This window comes from Nematolebias whitei, chromosome 5 (assembly GCF_014905685.2).
Source record: "Nematolebias whitei isolate Nwh7 chromosome 5, NemWhi1, whole genome shotgun sequence".
Lineage (NCBI taxonomy): Eukaryota > Metazoa > Chordata > Actinopteri > Cyprinodontiformes > Rivulidae > Nematolebias > Nematolebias whitei.
The window spans coordinates 25,435,020-25,451,575 of NC_056502.1; the positions used below are offsets into that span (position 1 = coordinate 25,435,020).

Sequence of the window (16,556 nt, forward strand, 5' to 3'; positions counted from 1 at the left end):
GAGCGGCTGTGGACGTGTAGCAACACGAGAGAACGCTCAATGTCAACTATAATTATCGTGGAGCCACGGGACGATCCACCATTAGGGGTGGACGTGTCTGCTCACAGCATGTGGTCGTAATGCTTCTTCACCTACCTCTCTCCCTCTGATATCACGGTTTTCTGAACCGAGCTCAGGAGGAGGGACTGACAGCTCCTCTGTCCCAAGTGCATGAATGCATCATGGTCCCCAGGCCTACAACACTTGTTATCGGGGCGCTCGTGGAACCTGCCGTGGAGGGAGGACACTCTCCTCCAGGCGGGAGGAGCGATCAGGAGTTAATCAGAATAGGCCAGCACCTGTGGTCTGGCCGCTGTGCAGATCTTTTTGAGAGGATGGATCTCTCTCAAGATGTAGTGCGTACGATTCAGGATTCACGTGCTGCAACCACCACAACGCTGTTCACATCAAGTGGTCAGTTTTTCAGCGCTGCTGTACAGAGAAAGGTGTAGAGGCCATTTCATGTTCACTAGGTGGTGTGCCGTCCTTTCTGCAGCAGCTGATGGACAGAAATCTGGCGTTCAGCTCATGTAAAACGTTCACTGCGGCCATCTCTTCCTGTCAAGAAATTTTCGAGACAGAACAGCTTTAATCATCTGCTGATGAAACGTTTTGTAAAAGGTGTACAGAGAAGGCGTAGAGGCCACTTCATGTCCACTGGACGACATGCTGTCCTTTTCTGCAGCAGTTGATGGACAGAAATCTGGTGTCCAGCACGATTATCGTATGCTGCAGCCATGTTTTTCTTCTTATCTCAAAGTTGTCGGAGACGGAACAACCTTTAATCATCCTCTGATGGAGCATTTTGACTCAGATTGAAATAGCAGCTGTGGGCCCGTTTGTGACACGAGAAAACGCTCAGTGTCAATTATGGTTTTCTCTGAGCCCGCGAGACGAACCACCGCTGGGGGTGGATGCGTTTGCCCACAGCCCATGGCCCAAAATGCTTCTGTACACGTTTTTCCTCCACCTCCTCTGATTTTACGGTTCCTGAACCGAGTTCAGGAGGAGGGATTGACAGCTCTCCTGGTGGCCGCCGAATGCGTGAGCGCACCATGGTTCCCAGTCCTGCAACGCCTGCTGTCGGGACGCCCGTGGAAACTGCCATGGAGGAAGGATGCTCTCCTCGAGGCAGGAGGAGCGACCAGGAGTTACCCAGAAATAGGCCAGCACCTGTGGTCTGGCCGCTGAACGGATCCGCTTAGAGAGGATGGGTCTCCCACAGGATGTAGTGCGCACAATTCAGGTTTCACGTGCTGCATCTTCCACAGCGCTGTGCACATCAAAGCGGACAGCTTTTCAGCGCTGGTGTACAGAGAAGGGTGTAGAGGCCACCTCATGTCCATTAGGTGGCATGCTGTCCTTTCTGCAGCAGCTGATGGACAGAAATTTGGCGTCCAGCATGATTAAAACGTACGCTGCAGTCATCTCCTCCTGCCACGAAGGGTTCGGAGACAGAACAGGTTTTAATCATCCGCTGATGAAGCGTTTTCTAAAAGGTGTACAGAGACGCAGGCCTGTTCCACACCCACTTGTTCCACAGTGGGATTTAACACTGGTCCTGCAGGTCCTGATCAAAGCTCCATTTGAGTCTCTGGATCAGGTTCCACTTAAATTCTTGTCTCTTTAAACAGCCCTGCTGCTGGCTTTAACATCCGCTAAGAGAGTGAGTGATTTATCTGCCCTCTCTGTTGCGCCGTCATGTCTCAGAATTCAGGCTGACGGCAGCTCAGCTGATTTAAGACCAAACCCATCTTTTATGCCTTAAAACATCACAAGCTCTTTTAAATCAAGAGTGATATCGTTGGAGGGGTTTTTCTCTCTCCCTCCCCCCGTCCCCCCCCCCCCCCCAGAGATCAGAAGAAGTAGCTTCTTTTCATCTTCTCTGTCCGGTGGGGGCGTTGACGTGTTGCATAGCGTGCACAGCTGCAATGCGTCAACATTTGTTTGTGCTTTATAGAGATGCATCTGCAGGTCGCCCATTATCCACCCAGCGCTCGTCACTCTGGCTGTGTGAGGCCTTTTCTGAAGCCTGTGGAGCATCAGATTTAGAGCCTCCTGTCAACCTCAGAGCACACTCGACCAGGGGTATCGCATCTTCGACTGCCTTGCATAATGGTATGACAATGCAGGACATTCTGCACTGCGGCCGCGTGGTCAACACCCTGCTCATTTATTCACTTTTATCTAAGTGATGTGACGGCTCGTTCCATGACATATTCTGTCCTTAGTGTTTACAGAATAAATATTGTTGTTTCATGGAACTCCGTTTAACTCACATCTGTCTGCATGCATTACAGTGTGAGATGTTATCAATCATAAATTGTGATTGTTATTTTGGTTCTATTGTCACTAATCAGTTCACGACTATTGTTACCAATCAGTTCATTTGATTAATAATCAGCTCTCCTGTTACTATTAATCCGTTCATACTGTTCAGCCGTAAACCGGTTGGTTCATGGCTCTTTTCAGCATTTTTCCCTCCCCGTTGAATTTTCCGGGGCGTTCATGCATTCAGAACGCATAGTTACACAACATACGTCTGTGCATGGCACACATAATTACGCAATGCGTAATTACGCACATGGGGAGCTGAGTGACAAGACGTTTCTTGGGCAAGCTTCTGCTTCATACTGTGTTCGAATGGACCCAGTGAGGCGAGGACAACATCCGCTTCGCCCTTAACCCATCAGCGACAGCCTTAAAGAGCGAAGCTTATACGAAATAGAACGTTGGTTACGTACTGTAACCCCAGATTCTATGAGTATAAGCGTAGCCCTTTAAGCGTCGGGCCTCACTGGCTCCTAAATGGCTGAAGAAAAAAGCTATTTTTGGGAGCCGATTTCCCGCTCTTAACGTAATTTATACGGACCGGGTGGGGCCCACACAGCAGGTGGGTGTGGACTAAATTTTTCAGTGCAATGCTTTGCATATTGGGATAAACCCATCAGCGACAGCCTTAAAGGGCTATGCTTATACTCATAGAATCTGGGGTTACAGTACGTAACCAACGTTTCAAATGTTAGTTGATCACAAATCTCTGCTAGGATAAATTCTAAACCGGACTGTAGCTAAATAAACTAGACGTTGGTTACCTGTATGTGCTTAGCTTGGCTGTATTTTAAAACATACTGTGAGATAACTAATGTAATAAATTTAATTCAATAAATGAACAAATACGAAATAGATATTGTACTAAATGGTAACATTAGCTGAAATCTGTTAAAAAAAAATCTTAAGAGTAAATTTAACTAGTTTTATGGCAGAAATCTATCAATCTGATAAATATAAATGACAAGTTTTTCTTTATTTTGTACTGTTGACTACCTGTACTATAAATTTTAAAATATAACTCGTGAATATAACAAAGTAATCACATTTTGACATGATGAGGATTGCTTTGTCTGAAAATTGTAATTTATCAACTTCCGGGTCAATAATAATACTTGAACATTAAAAGTTCATGACTGGTAAAAATAAATAAAAATACAGGCAAACTTGACAAACAGATTTGCCAGAATGACTTTGTTTTTTTTTCATCAGTTCTTGAAATACATTCCTTGAAAAATGTTGCAAACCACTGAAACGCAAACAAAATAACAAGCGGTATGTCAATGTTCTCTGTCACTGAGGGACTTGAAGAGTGAATGTTTACAGTCTTTGAGATGAGTGTCAATGCTGGCTTTGGCCACCCCGATTTCTTTAATTTTGGGTAAATGGTGATCGGTTGATACGTACATGAGAAACTGATTTTACCAAAAAATAAATTGTTTTAACAATTGTCATTTATATTTCATTTATATTAATTTCATTTATCTTCATTTATATTTCAGAGAACTACCTCAAGGCCAAGTTTGTATTGTTTCTAGGATGTTGTTCGAGGGTATATTTTTCAACTAAATAATATTGGAAATTTGAAGGTGCATTGTGACCTTATAACACCTGACAGTGTCGCTTATAAAACTAAATTGGAATCGGCAGGTCAGACTTTTTAGAGACTGTGACCGTGATTGGCCAGAAGGAACATATATGCAGTGTTTCCCCTTCCATTATACAAGCGGGGTGCTCCACCCCATCAACAGAACTGAGCACCCCGACTACCAAACCGACTCACCCCCCCCCCCCCCCCCCCCCCCCGGCCCTGACATAGCACTAAGCTAGCAGCGTGCAATACAGGCGCTCTAGCTAAAAAGTTAAAGACGCCTCTTCTCTCATGCTGAATGCCCCCCACACCTGCCCTCGCTCAAAAACTGTTGGTACAAGCTGCGCTCAGACACGTCTCCACCCCCCCCCCCATCCCCCCCAACAAAAATCATGGATGAGATGAGCACCCCGCCATGGCAAGTTAACTAGGGGAAACACTGATATGGTAGTAGCAATCTTGGCTTTTGACGTGGCAGCCTAATTTTCAACAATGCTCTTTCTTACGCCTAGATGCAACCAAGCGCCAAAATGGAAAATGGGATGTTGCTTTATTTTCAAGTTATACAGCTTACAAGGTTTACACATATGCATATAAGGAGGCAGCCATCTTGGATTTAGACATGGCAACCTAATTTTCGATAGGGATGTTTCTTTCACCTAAATGAAGCCCTCTGCTATGCAAGGGGGACAATAATGTGATTTTCTAAAACAAGGAAAGTTATCAGAGAAGCCTCTAGGAATGCAATGCTGTGAGAAAAGTTGCACATTGTGTGTACATAATTCATCCAAGAAAAAAGTGTTTTAAAAATACTATTCAAACTGTCACTAAAAGCAAAACAACCACCTTCTCCCCGCCCTCTTCAACGTCCCCTCCAGGACTCAACTTCAACCCCAAACTTAAATCTGACAACCAGCACCCCCCACACACAGCCAAAGCTAGAAAGCTAGGGGAAACACCACAAACAATAAAATTTGAACTTACCAGCGTAGTACGATATTCTGGAAATATCTGAAACAGAAAAGTCAAGAAGAACGTTTTATGTGATAAATCTGGGAGTTAATTTCAGCTTCTTACACAGTGAGTAATTCACAACACAATTTTGCAGTTAAACTGAAAGCAGCAACAGCTTACATTCACACATTGGTAGAATTACTGCTCTAACGTCGCAGATTTGAATGTGATATATTTGAATCTGGATTATACAATAAATGGAGTATTTTTTTTTACAATTCATTGTCTAAGGCTATGTTCACAGAGCAGGTCTTAATGCTCTTTTTTGTTTCTCAGATGCCATTTTTTTCACATGGTCGTCATTCACAGTGTAATTTAAATGCGATCATCATCAAACTCAAGTGTGAACAGTCAGGAGACGCAGAAGAATGTGACGCGGCACGCTGTGTTTACAGAAGTAAATATGAATGCCACACCTATTATCAATGTGTGTATTGATTCTAATTCAATTAAATTATTATGTGATGTGACTGTTTCACCCAGTGTTTACATTTGATCTAGCCTCTTGCTGGCTACTCCAGCACAGCGTTGTATTTCTAGAACAGGAGCGATTACTGAAGGTGAAACATTTAAATTATCAATTCCATCACGTCAAGTGTTGGGATCATAAGTTGCTGTAGATTCTCAGTTATCCAGGACATGGCAAATTAAATGAACAAAGATGAAGCAACTGGACTTATGTAGCTGAAAATGTGCAGAGTTCCAAGAATTAAACTGAACATGGTTGGTACAGATATTCTCAATACATGGATCAATCCACATACCCCTACTTCACTAATGCAAAAGTTGGATTAAATATGGCATGACCATTCAGACTGGGGTCACTTTGAAAAACAATGGATATGTATCAGATTTAGTAAATGAAAAAGACTTGGATCAGATTAGAAAAAAATTGGATTTGTCTTGTTCAGTTTTGCATTAATTTTATTTTATTTTTTTAATGAATCGCACAGGGGCAAAAAAATTTGGATTTAGACTACTTTTACCTGCAGTATGAATGCATCTGCCTTGCATGAATTCAAGGGTTAAGATCAACTGTGCGTCCTTCTGTGTACCTTTAAAAGAATAAGTAGAATGGATCACCAAAATAGAAAAAGAGAAAAAAAATTGAAGAGCTAAAGAAGGAAATGAACATGTACTCAAAGACAGAGAGCAAAATGAGGATTTTTGATCATTTACAGTCCAACTGTGAGCTAAATTATTAGGCTACTTTATTAACAGTGAATTTCTTATCCCACTTAGCACATCCACTTGTTTAAATGTCAGCCAGCATTGCCCAATCAGGCTGTGCAGCTGCTCTAATGAATGAAGAGATTATTTGTGCTGCGTCTCAGATAGGTGGAGAGGTGAGAATTGGGCAGAATAAATCTGCTGTGTCGCGTTGCAATAACAGACGTACAAACTTAGCCTCAGTTGACCTCCTTTCACCATTCCTTTATATTCATCTTTTCACTTATATTCTCATTTTCAAAACAAACAGGACACCAAAATGAGCAGCATGATGAAATGTCCCACACTCTGAAGCTATGCTGACTTCCTGTTGCTAAGCAACAGCCACTAAGAAGAGCCACTCAGAAGGACAGTGGTACTATTAAGGATGCCAAGGCTTTGTCTTATAATACTGGTGGGACACAAAATGTGCCCCATTTGTCTAAGAAGAAGCACTTGACCAGTGTACACTTGGCAGTTTGTCCAAATAAGATTTTTTTTCTCTTAAATGTTTTGTAGAAAATGTGTGCACATTTTATCTTTCATTTACAAAGAAGTGATTGGGTAAGTTATAGTTTATTAATCACAGAAAGGAAGTAAAAACTGATGACGGCTGGAACATCTCAATAGCTGTTGTCATAAGAAAGATAATAACCTTGACATTTTAGTATTCAGGTAGTTAGCTGACCTTTTTTTGTGGGGGGTACATAAAATGACTGAACCAAGAGATGACCAACCGAAACAAATAAGATAGTAAATGTGTCTCCTCGTACGCTTGTACTTACACATTACTTTATAGTTGATTACACTGATGCACCCATCATTGTGAAACTAAGTAAATTTGGTCTCATCAGAGCAAATGAGCTTTTTAAACTGCTCAAGAGTCCAATCAATAAGGAGCAGGAGCAAAGTGAAGTATTTTTCCCTTCTATTAGCCTCAATAAAAAAAGCCAATTTCATAAAAGACACCCAGCTTCAATCCAAGATAGTTCTCTTTTCATTGTGTGTGATGACGTCCTAATACTTTGGTCACGTCCACATTACTCTGGATATTTTTTAAATGGCAGTTCTCTGCTGCATTTGTACATCCTGTCTACATGCAAAGATTTTATGAGAAACAAATGTTTTTTTAAAACACCTTCCGAATCAGAGGTTTTAAAAACTGGATCCTGTGAATAGTTGATTTTGAGTTTTTTGGAAACTCTGCATTTTGTGCCCTAAGAACTAAAACAAAAACAATATGGAGTTGTTTTTACTTTATATTTCAAGACCTGTCTTACTTTATTTTGAATGTTTCCATCAAACTTGGATCATGTGCCGAAATTAATATTGAATGGAAACTATAAACAGTGCAGGGAAAAAAAGAGTTTCAGAAAAAATCTTCATGTTCTTTGTATTTTGGTATGTCTAGTTGCTCAGCACGGGCATTTTAGCATTATTGTTAGAACACGTGGTTAAAGAAAAATGCATAAAAGGATAGAATATTTTTATAACTGTACAGAAGTGAAAACATAACGTTAAAAATTCTGGGTTCTACTATTGATGTATTTTTTTTATTTTTTTTTATTTTTTTTACATTTTACCAAAAGTTCAAGTGATTGATTTATTGATTTGTGTGTGTGTGACAGCATTTATTGCATGAACACTTTGGTTACCTTCTACCATTTTTGTTTTCAATTGAAATCTTTTTAATTCCAGTTTAATCCGTCTCTAGAATTGTGTTTCCTTGATGTAGAGAAATGAGGTTCCTAAAACAAAATAACATTTTTCTTATCCACAGAATTTTTGTACCTACTTCAAACATTTGTAGAATATCCACAGCTTATTGCCGGTAGAATCATATCAATGCAGTGTTTTCAATGAGGCCTCTCATCTTAAGCCTAACTAAATCCAGTTTGTGTGTGTGTGTTTTGATTAACTTTATCAAGGTGGTATAATTTGTTTGGTGAAAAACATCTTTTGAAAACTGCAAATACCTTTTTTTTTTCCCCCTTTATTTTTAAGTTCTTTAAGCAAAACGATAATTATCTAGCTTTCAGGATTGCTCAGTAAATGTTTTGTCGTGTCACAATTTCTTAAAATCACATAACCCAATTTGCTCCTGGCAGTATTTTGTCCAAAGCGTTTGTTTTTTTTAACAATTATCATCATCATCACTATAATTATTATTAGGAGAGGGTATTTTGAAAGAGGAATAGCACAATTGTGATAAGAAGGCCAGCGGTTACAGCTTGTATTCTGTTGTTTTCATTGTTATTAATGTGTTGCCTTTTGAGGCTTTATTGACCTTGAAAACAGCCCACATAGCCACTGTTAACTCAGTACAACTAAAAAGTACAACGCATGCATTTTTTCTTTGAGACATAAAACTTTTAGACCATTAAAATTACAACAATGTCCAAAATGCTCGAGTGGTACTGAAACATCTGTAACTACGACTGCCAAAGACATTTTCACATTCATGATCCCTCCACAGAGCCTCTCCCTCCTACTCAGTCACATCCCACGTCATGCTTTCAACCTTTTACTTTCTCTCTGCTACTCAAAAAAGTTTAAAAAAAAGAAAGAAAAATCTATTGCCGCTGGCTACCAAACAAAGAGGCTACGCAAGTTGACTAAAGACATTGCACAACTCGAATCTCATCCACAAAACAACAACAGCCCTCTGCAACTCTCTGAAACAATCAGCTCAACAAAGCAGTGTGCATTAAAATATGGAGGTAAAGCAACTTTAGTGAAAACAGCACAATGTTGCCACGACAGTATCTGCCACTACTGGAAATAGCAACTGGGTCATCATTCTGTGCCAAATCAACCTCCAAATAAATAATAACTTTATCCTGACCATCTCAGATTTTTATGAAACTTGGCAAATTTGTTCAGTGTAATCCCACAGCTCAGTGTCTCAAATCTTAGGTCAATCGGACAAATGGTTCCAGAAATACAGCTTCCCAAATCTTTACATTTTTGGTCAATAAATGTCCGCCTATATTCAACAACAATTATCTCAGGAACTACTGTTTACACCAACTTAGTGTCATTAGAAAATGGATTAGATAAGGATGCCAAATATGCCCATACTTTTGTGATTTGAGTATGTAAAAGGGTCCACTGACCTTTTGACCTTTGCAATAACCTTGAATTTGACTTTGTGGATCACAAGACCCTGAAATTAAATCTCCCATTTGTTATCTATAACATATAACATTTTCAAAGTGGTGATATTTTTTGTTGAGAAATTTTGATAAAAAAAAAAACATGCAAAAAACATCAAATGCATTATAAATGTACAACATAATTACATACCACCCAATGTCTTGTATTTATTTGGATTGAACTTATTTCAACTACAGTGTCTGTACATTAACCTGACATTTAAAAAAAAAAAAACATTCTCAGAGTGGCCTAATATCAATCCCTGCAATAAGTACCTGTATATACTGAACACAATTGGGCATAGAGCAGTGGTCTTCAGTTTAAATTCAGACCTCAAGAAATTTGTAACAAAAGTCCAGAAAGTTTATATTGACATTTTCTTTTAGTGACAGCCATGCTAGTTTTCTTCAGTCACCCTATTGTCTTTTCAGGCATATATTCTCCATGGGCTGGCAGCAGAGAGAAACCGCAGGTCAGACCAGGGAACTACCGTAAATGCTAGAAAAGCAGTGCCATGTAGCATGGGAATTTTTAAAAATAAAACTATAAACAGTATTTAAATTCTACTGAAATTTAAGAACAACTCCAGTTCCAGGTATGGACCCAGACTTTATTTGGATCAGGATCTGGACCTCTGTCCACCTGTTTGGGATCCCTGGCATAAAAGGTTAACCTGATACTCCCCTGATTTGGGGAGTGGTGGCGCAGAGGTTGGAGAGGTGGGCCTGTGATCCGAAGATCGCCGGTTCACGCCCCGGCGGCATCAGGGTTGTGGGTGGGGTAGGTGAAACACCCACACCTGCCCCCACCCTCGTTCGCCCCACTCTGGGCCCATGAGCAAGGCTCTTAATCCCCCATCTGCTCCCTAAACAGGTCTCTCTTGAAAATGAGTTCTCGTGTCTCAATGAGACTACCTGTATAAATAAAAGGTAAATGAAAAAAAAAAGATAAACCCCATAAGCACTCTTTTCACATTTGCAATTTCCATACAGGCCAAAAAGCATCTTGACCTGTGCACAACTAGTGCAAATGCACCCAAGTGAACTCAGAAAACTCATCTGGAACAAAGATTATTTGTTTCTAAAGCCCTCACATGCAACTCCTGTTAGCAGTACAGCACATTGTCACTCACTGTCAAAAGTTTGTATTCCTGTCAAATGCATTCTACTAAATTCCATTTATTTAAACAAATGTCTTCTATTTCTTTCAGCTTTGGCTATTTCAGGGTTCCCCACAGCGAAAAATCATCCTCTATCTTACCCTGTCCTCACCCCAACTACCTCAGTGTCCTCTCTAACTATTTCCATATATTTCCTCTTTGGCCCTTCTCTTCGTCTTTAAGCTGGTTGCAGCATTTCTAAAATCTTTCTTCCAATATACCCACTGTCTCTCCTCTGCCCATGAAAAACCATATTTGTCTGGCATCTATATTTAGCTCCCAGTTCTTCAAACTGCGCTGTACCTCTAATGATTGCAATTACAACCTTATCCATCCTTGTCACTCACAAGGAGAACCTCAACATCTTCAGCTCTGCCACCTCCAGTTCTTTATCCTGTCTTTTTGTCAATAATAACTAATGATAAAGTGCTATGTGTTGTCATCATTGTATGTCCCCATACAAAGACAAAATTGGCTCTCTGCATTTAACCCATCACACCTGAGTACACCCAGGTGGAACAGTGGGCAGATATGCAAGTGCCCGGGGAGCAATTTGGGATTAGGTGTCCTGCTCAGAGACACCACAAGATGTGCAATGACCAGGAATCAAACCCAGGACCTTCAGGTCCTGAGTCGGCTGCCCTGCCCATACACCATCTCAGCCCATTGCTCTGTATACAAACCATGCAATACAGCTGGTCTCACTACTCACTTGTAAACCTTTCTTTTGACATTTGCTACCACCCTTTTCTCACAAATCCCACCTGAAATTGACCTAATCTATTTGTTTGCCCATCACCAGAGCAAATAAGAAGGGACTCGGAGCCAATCTTTGATGCAATCCCACCTCCACCTTGAAACTATCCGTCACTCCAAAAGTGCATCTCACCACTGTCCTGCTGTCCTATACATGTCCTGTACCAGTCTAACATACTTCTCTGCAACTCCAGATGTCCTCATGCAATACCACACCTGCTCCATCTGCACCCTGTTTCATGCTTTTTCTAAATCCACAAGGACACAATGCAGTTCTCTTTGACACTCTTTGTACTTCTCCATCAGCATCCTCAAAGCAAATATAGTATCTGTGGTGCTCTTTCTTGGCATAAAACCATACTGCTGCTCAAAAATAGTCACTTCTTGTCTAAGTCTTGCTTCCAAAACTCCCAAATCTTCATTGTGTGGCTTATCAACATAATTCCCCTTTATTTGCTACAACTCTGTACATCACCAGCACATTTCTCCTCCATTCCTCTGGGATTTTCTCATTATCAAATATGACATTGAATAGTTGAGTCAAATCTCACTCCCCTAGACACTTCAATACTTCCACTGATATGTCATCAAGTCCAAAATTTCTTTTCCTTCACCTTTTTCAAAGCACTCTGAAATTCACCAGTAATCTTCCCCACTTTCTGGTCCTCATTTTCTATGACTTCTACTCTTCTTTCCCTTTCATGCTATTCATTTAATACCTCCTCAAAGTAGTTCTTCCATCTTTCTATCTCATTCTACTCACTTGTTAGAACATTAGCATTTTGATCTTTACCAAGCCTAACCTGTTGCACATCCTTTCCAGCCTGATCCCTATGTCTCACCAAGTCTTTCTCACCCTCTTTAGAGTCCAGCTGTCCTTCTGTCTTGCTAATCAATAGAAGTCCCTTTCTCCCTCCTTAGTGTCCAGACTCCCATTTAACTCATCATATGCCTTCTGCTTTGCCTTTGCTAGCTCCCTCTCTGCCCTATGTTCCATCTCCTTATATTCCTGTATCCTCTCTTCAGTCCTCTCACTGTCAAATCTCTTCATGACTAACCTCAGTGACTCCACTTCCTCAGGCAGCTGAGGCGAGCTGGACTGGAAAACTCAGTCCTCACCTCCTTCTACAGATATTCAGTAGAGAGCATCCTGTGTTCTAGCATCAACGTGTGGCACAGGGGCTGCACAGCTACAGAAAGGAAAGCTCTGCAGAGAGTAGTGAAGGCTGCACAGAAGACTGTTGGTGTCAGCCTCCCCACCATCACAGACATCTACATCTCCAGATGCAGGAAGAAAGCCACCTGAATCATGAAGGACCCCACTCACCCAGCACACACACTTTTTGCCCTGCTCCCCTCAGGCAGAAGGTTGTGGAGCATTAAGTGTAGAACCACTAGACTGAGGAACAGCTTCTACCCTGAAGCTGTTAGACTCATAAATCCCTAACCAGCACGATCACTGTAAGGGGAAAAAAAATCACTGTAATGCCACTTTAAATTGGTGATATGCGACTTATCTGTGCTGCTTATTATCCATGCTGCTGATTATCTCATGCTGCTGTATTCAGTCATACCCATCTGCTTACCATAGACTCATGTTCGGGCTGCTGCTGATATGCCACATTGTTTTACTTTATTAGTGTTTAGCGTATATCTTAGATCTTTTAGTGTACTGTTTGGCGTTCATTTAGCATATAACTTAGTGTATATCTTAGTGTATATCTTAGATTCTTATGTACTGTTTCTGTTTATACTTTACATTTTTGATATTTTTGGGTGTAACTGGGACCCTGAGTAGAAAATTTCATTCCACCTCATGTACCACATGTGATGCGAATGGCAATAAACTTGAATTGAACTTGGACTTGAACTTAAACTCTATCTCTGAATAGCTTTATGCACTTCACTATTCCACCACCAAGATTTTAATAATCTTTTGTTCCATCCAGATGACACAACAAGTACATTCCTACCTCTCTGTCTCTCTCTTTAATCAGTTGTGGAAGTAACCCAGTTATGAGGAAGCTCCTTTTTTTATTACCCAGAGCCTTTAACAGCTCCTCTTAACTTTTCACAGCATTCTTCTTCCCTCAGCTTCCACCATTTTGGTCTTCTCTGATTTTACTCTTTTTCGCTTCTTCACCATCTGATGCTGTCTGGCCACGCTCTCCTCTGCCACAACCTTACAGTCCCCAATCTCCCTCATGTTTCCTCTTCTACACAGAATGTAGTCTACCTTTGTACTTCATCCTCCATTCATATAGATGACTATGTTCCTTCCACGTTTGGAAATAGCCATTTCCATTCTCTTGGCAAAATCCACCATCATCTGTACTTCCTGGTTTCTTTCCTCGACATCTAACCTACCATAACTTCCTCATCTCCACTGTTTCCCTCATCATCAAGTCCATTCAGGTCTGCTCCAGTCACCACTCTCTCCTCCCTGGAAATACTCTCCATCACTTCATCCAGATCCTTCCAAAATGTATCCTCCTCCAAATCACATGCAATCTGTGGAGCATAACCACCGACAACATTCAGCGTCAGACCTTCTACTTCTACCTTTAGACACATTCCCCATCTGATATTGTTTTCACCTCTACGTTCTTTTGAACCTCTTTCCTCAGGGCCAAGCTTACCAACTATAAGTATTTTTTTAAACAAGGTATTTTTATTGATTTTTTCATTTTTAACAACACACAAGAAAAAATTCACAGAACCAAATATAAGTATTTATTTGAACAAACATCATGTTAAAAAAAATCGGAAAACAATGCTATTAATTTCACCTAAACAAGGTTCACGTTAAGTTATATGAAAATTTACGCCATGTTTTTATATTGCACTTAGAAATTAAATATAAATAAATATATTTTAAAAAAGAAATAACTGTAATGCTAAACATTAAAACTCAAATGTTATATTAGTTCAAGCCAAGTTCAAAATCGTTTTCACTTTTCTGATGTTCATACTAGGTGACATTTCTTTAATGAAATGATGATGTTTATTGTAAACATTGCACAAGAAATTTATTTTCTTTAGAGTGGATGATTTATTGATTCCTAAATACAAAGTTTATTATTTTCAAATCTGAATTTTTCTAAATTCAATCTTTTTTTTTTAAATTCAAATAAGCAACAAGTTATTGGATGGCTCTATCTCTGTAGGTCGATCTCAACACAAGGGTTAAAATTTATAAGTTAGGTAATTGTTATTATAATAGAAAATATAATTTATAAGTATGTGAACTTAAATCGCTTTTTGTAGTCATAGCAGAACCACGCTACTCCCAACCTTTATAGTGTCTTACTTATTAGAAGAAATAAAGTTACAAGAGCCTTCTCTCACTATATATCACTAAAATAAAACATATCTAATGGCCCTGTCACACTATAACAATGTTGACAACTTACGCCAACATATTAAAAATTTGCCCAATACGCTGGAATACGCTGCATAAATCAATCAATAAATAAATCAACTGAAAGCCTCTTTTGGACATATACACACTGTATCTGTTCATGTTTAGCATACCAGAAATCCTATGAAATTAGTCAAAAAACAGGTGCTGACAAAAGAACAACTTTAAAATATTTTAGAAATTCACTCAGTTCGCTCCAGACCATTTCCAGAAATACTGTGCAAGCCTAGCTCCTTTAAAAAAATCTGCAGAAACTGAAAGACGTTTTTGCACAAAATGACACATCTTGCACACTTGCACATATGAAAACGGGTATAGTAGTGTTTGTGATTAAGTCAATTTTACGTTCTCACTACGTGACATTGAGAGCTGACCACATGGAATTAAACAAAACAGAGAGCTACAAATGCAAATAAGTGCAGACAGAAGATGGAGAGCAGGCGCTGACCTACACTTTTGCTGGTCTTTTTAGAGTTCCACAGTTAATGCAAAAACAATTGGGTCAACAAACTAGAGTTCTATAATATCTTATTCCATTGCACATATTTTATTCAGAACAATAAATAATATTAAAAAATTATTTCAATTTCACGGACATTGCCGCTCCGGAAATAGATCTGTCAAGAGTCTTCTTTTCTATTTGTGCCACTGGGTATAAAGTGTGAAGAACACAACACAAACCACCAGATATTTTAGCTATAGGTATTAGTACAACAGCAGAAAACAGCCCCAGGCACAGGATGGGTGTTTGAGGCAGACCCGTCCTGGAATTTAGTACAGCACAAAAAAGCAACCACATTTCAGGCAAGACATGAAACAACAGAACTTAAACAAGATAATAAGGTACAATTTTGTCATCTTCTTACATTAAATTAAGTGTTTATTTCATACTATTGCAGACTCAAACACACTTGCATTTATTTCCATAGATCTGAAGATCAGTTTTATTTTTCATACTGAGGAGTTGTTGTTGTACAAAGAAACGTCTAATGGCATTTGTGGAAGTTATAACCAGTTTACAAGATCTGATTTCACAGGATTCGATTGTATTAAGTAAAGCACTGTTATAAATCAGAAAAATGTTGAAAATGTAGACATTTTAACTCAAAATTAGTGGAAAACGATCCTCTTGTGGAGACACAAATGTAATCAAAAGGCTAGGCTTAAACGTAATCAACTGATTAAACCTTATTTTGAGTTAAAATGACTCCAGTGAATAAGCAGGTTGTTCAAGTGCGGTTGTTAATCTTGTGTCCGTCATATTTACAGGAATCAGTGACCATGAAGTGTGACAGTACTTATTAATGAATACTGTCGCAGGGATAAAGGCAGCTGTGATTGTTGAGTCCCATCTGTGGGTCAGCAGTAATTTAAAAATCATCAGAGCATTCTGTATTGACAGGAAAACACAGGCTAACATTCATGGAGGAAAACCAAGCAACCAAGCTCTAAAAGATGATTCAGACCAAGAGACAGACAAATTTGTGCCACTGAACTAATCTGTCTAATCTCGAGTCAGCAGCAACCTGCCAGGTTTATCAAAAGAAAACAGAACAGGCTGTCAACAGATCAGCCGCTCATACATCGCTATTTGTTTCCACTCTCTACCTATATGTGAGGGTTTCACATGCAACCGCTTGCACGGCGGGGAGAAACAAATTCCTTTCCTGCCTTCAAGCCTGCCAGACCCTCTCTACCTGCCGAGCAGAGAGCAGCTGCACACAAGTCTAACAAAGATTCATCAATGAGCCACCACTGCACACCTACATACCTCCATTGGTGCAGCCCAGAAAATCCCAGAACTGCATGTTAGGAATCGATAAACAGAGGTTCCCACCTCTACTAAAATCCCAAATGTCTGCTTGCGTCTATCCCGTCTT

At 39.9% G+C, this 16,556-nt stretch overlaps 1 protein-coding gene across 1 annotated transcript in view; it reads right to left on the reverse strand.

Annotated features, from left to right (window-relative positions):
* LOC119409505 (focal adhesion kinase 1) overlaps positions 1–16,556 on the reverse strand; it is a gene marked incomplete at its 3' end in the record, with an annotated part of 35,876 nt that extends 19,320 nt beyond the window's left edge. The window contains 2 exon segments of the mRNA XM_037676395.1: positions 4,946–4,972; positions 16,448–16,556. Coding sequence (XP_037532323.1) covers positions 4,946–4,972; positions 16,448–16,484 — 64 coding nt within the window.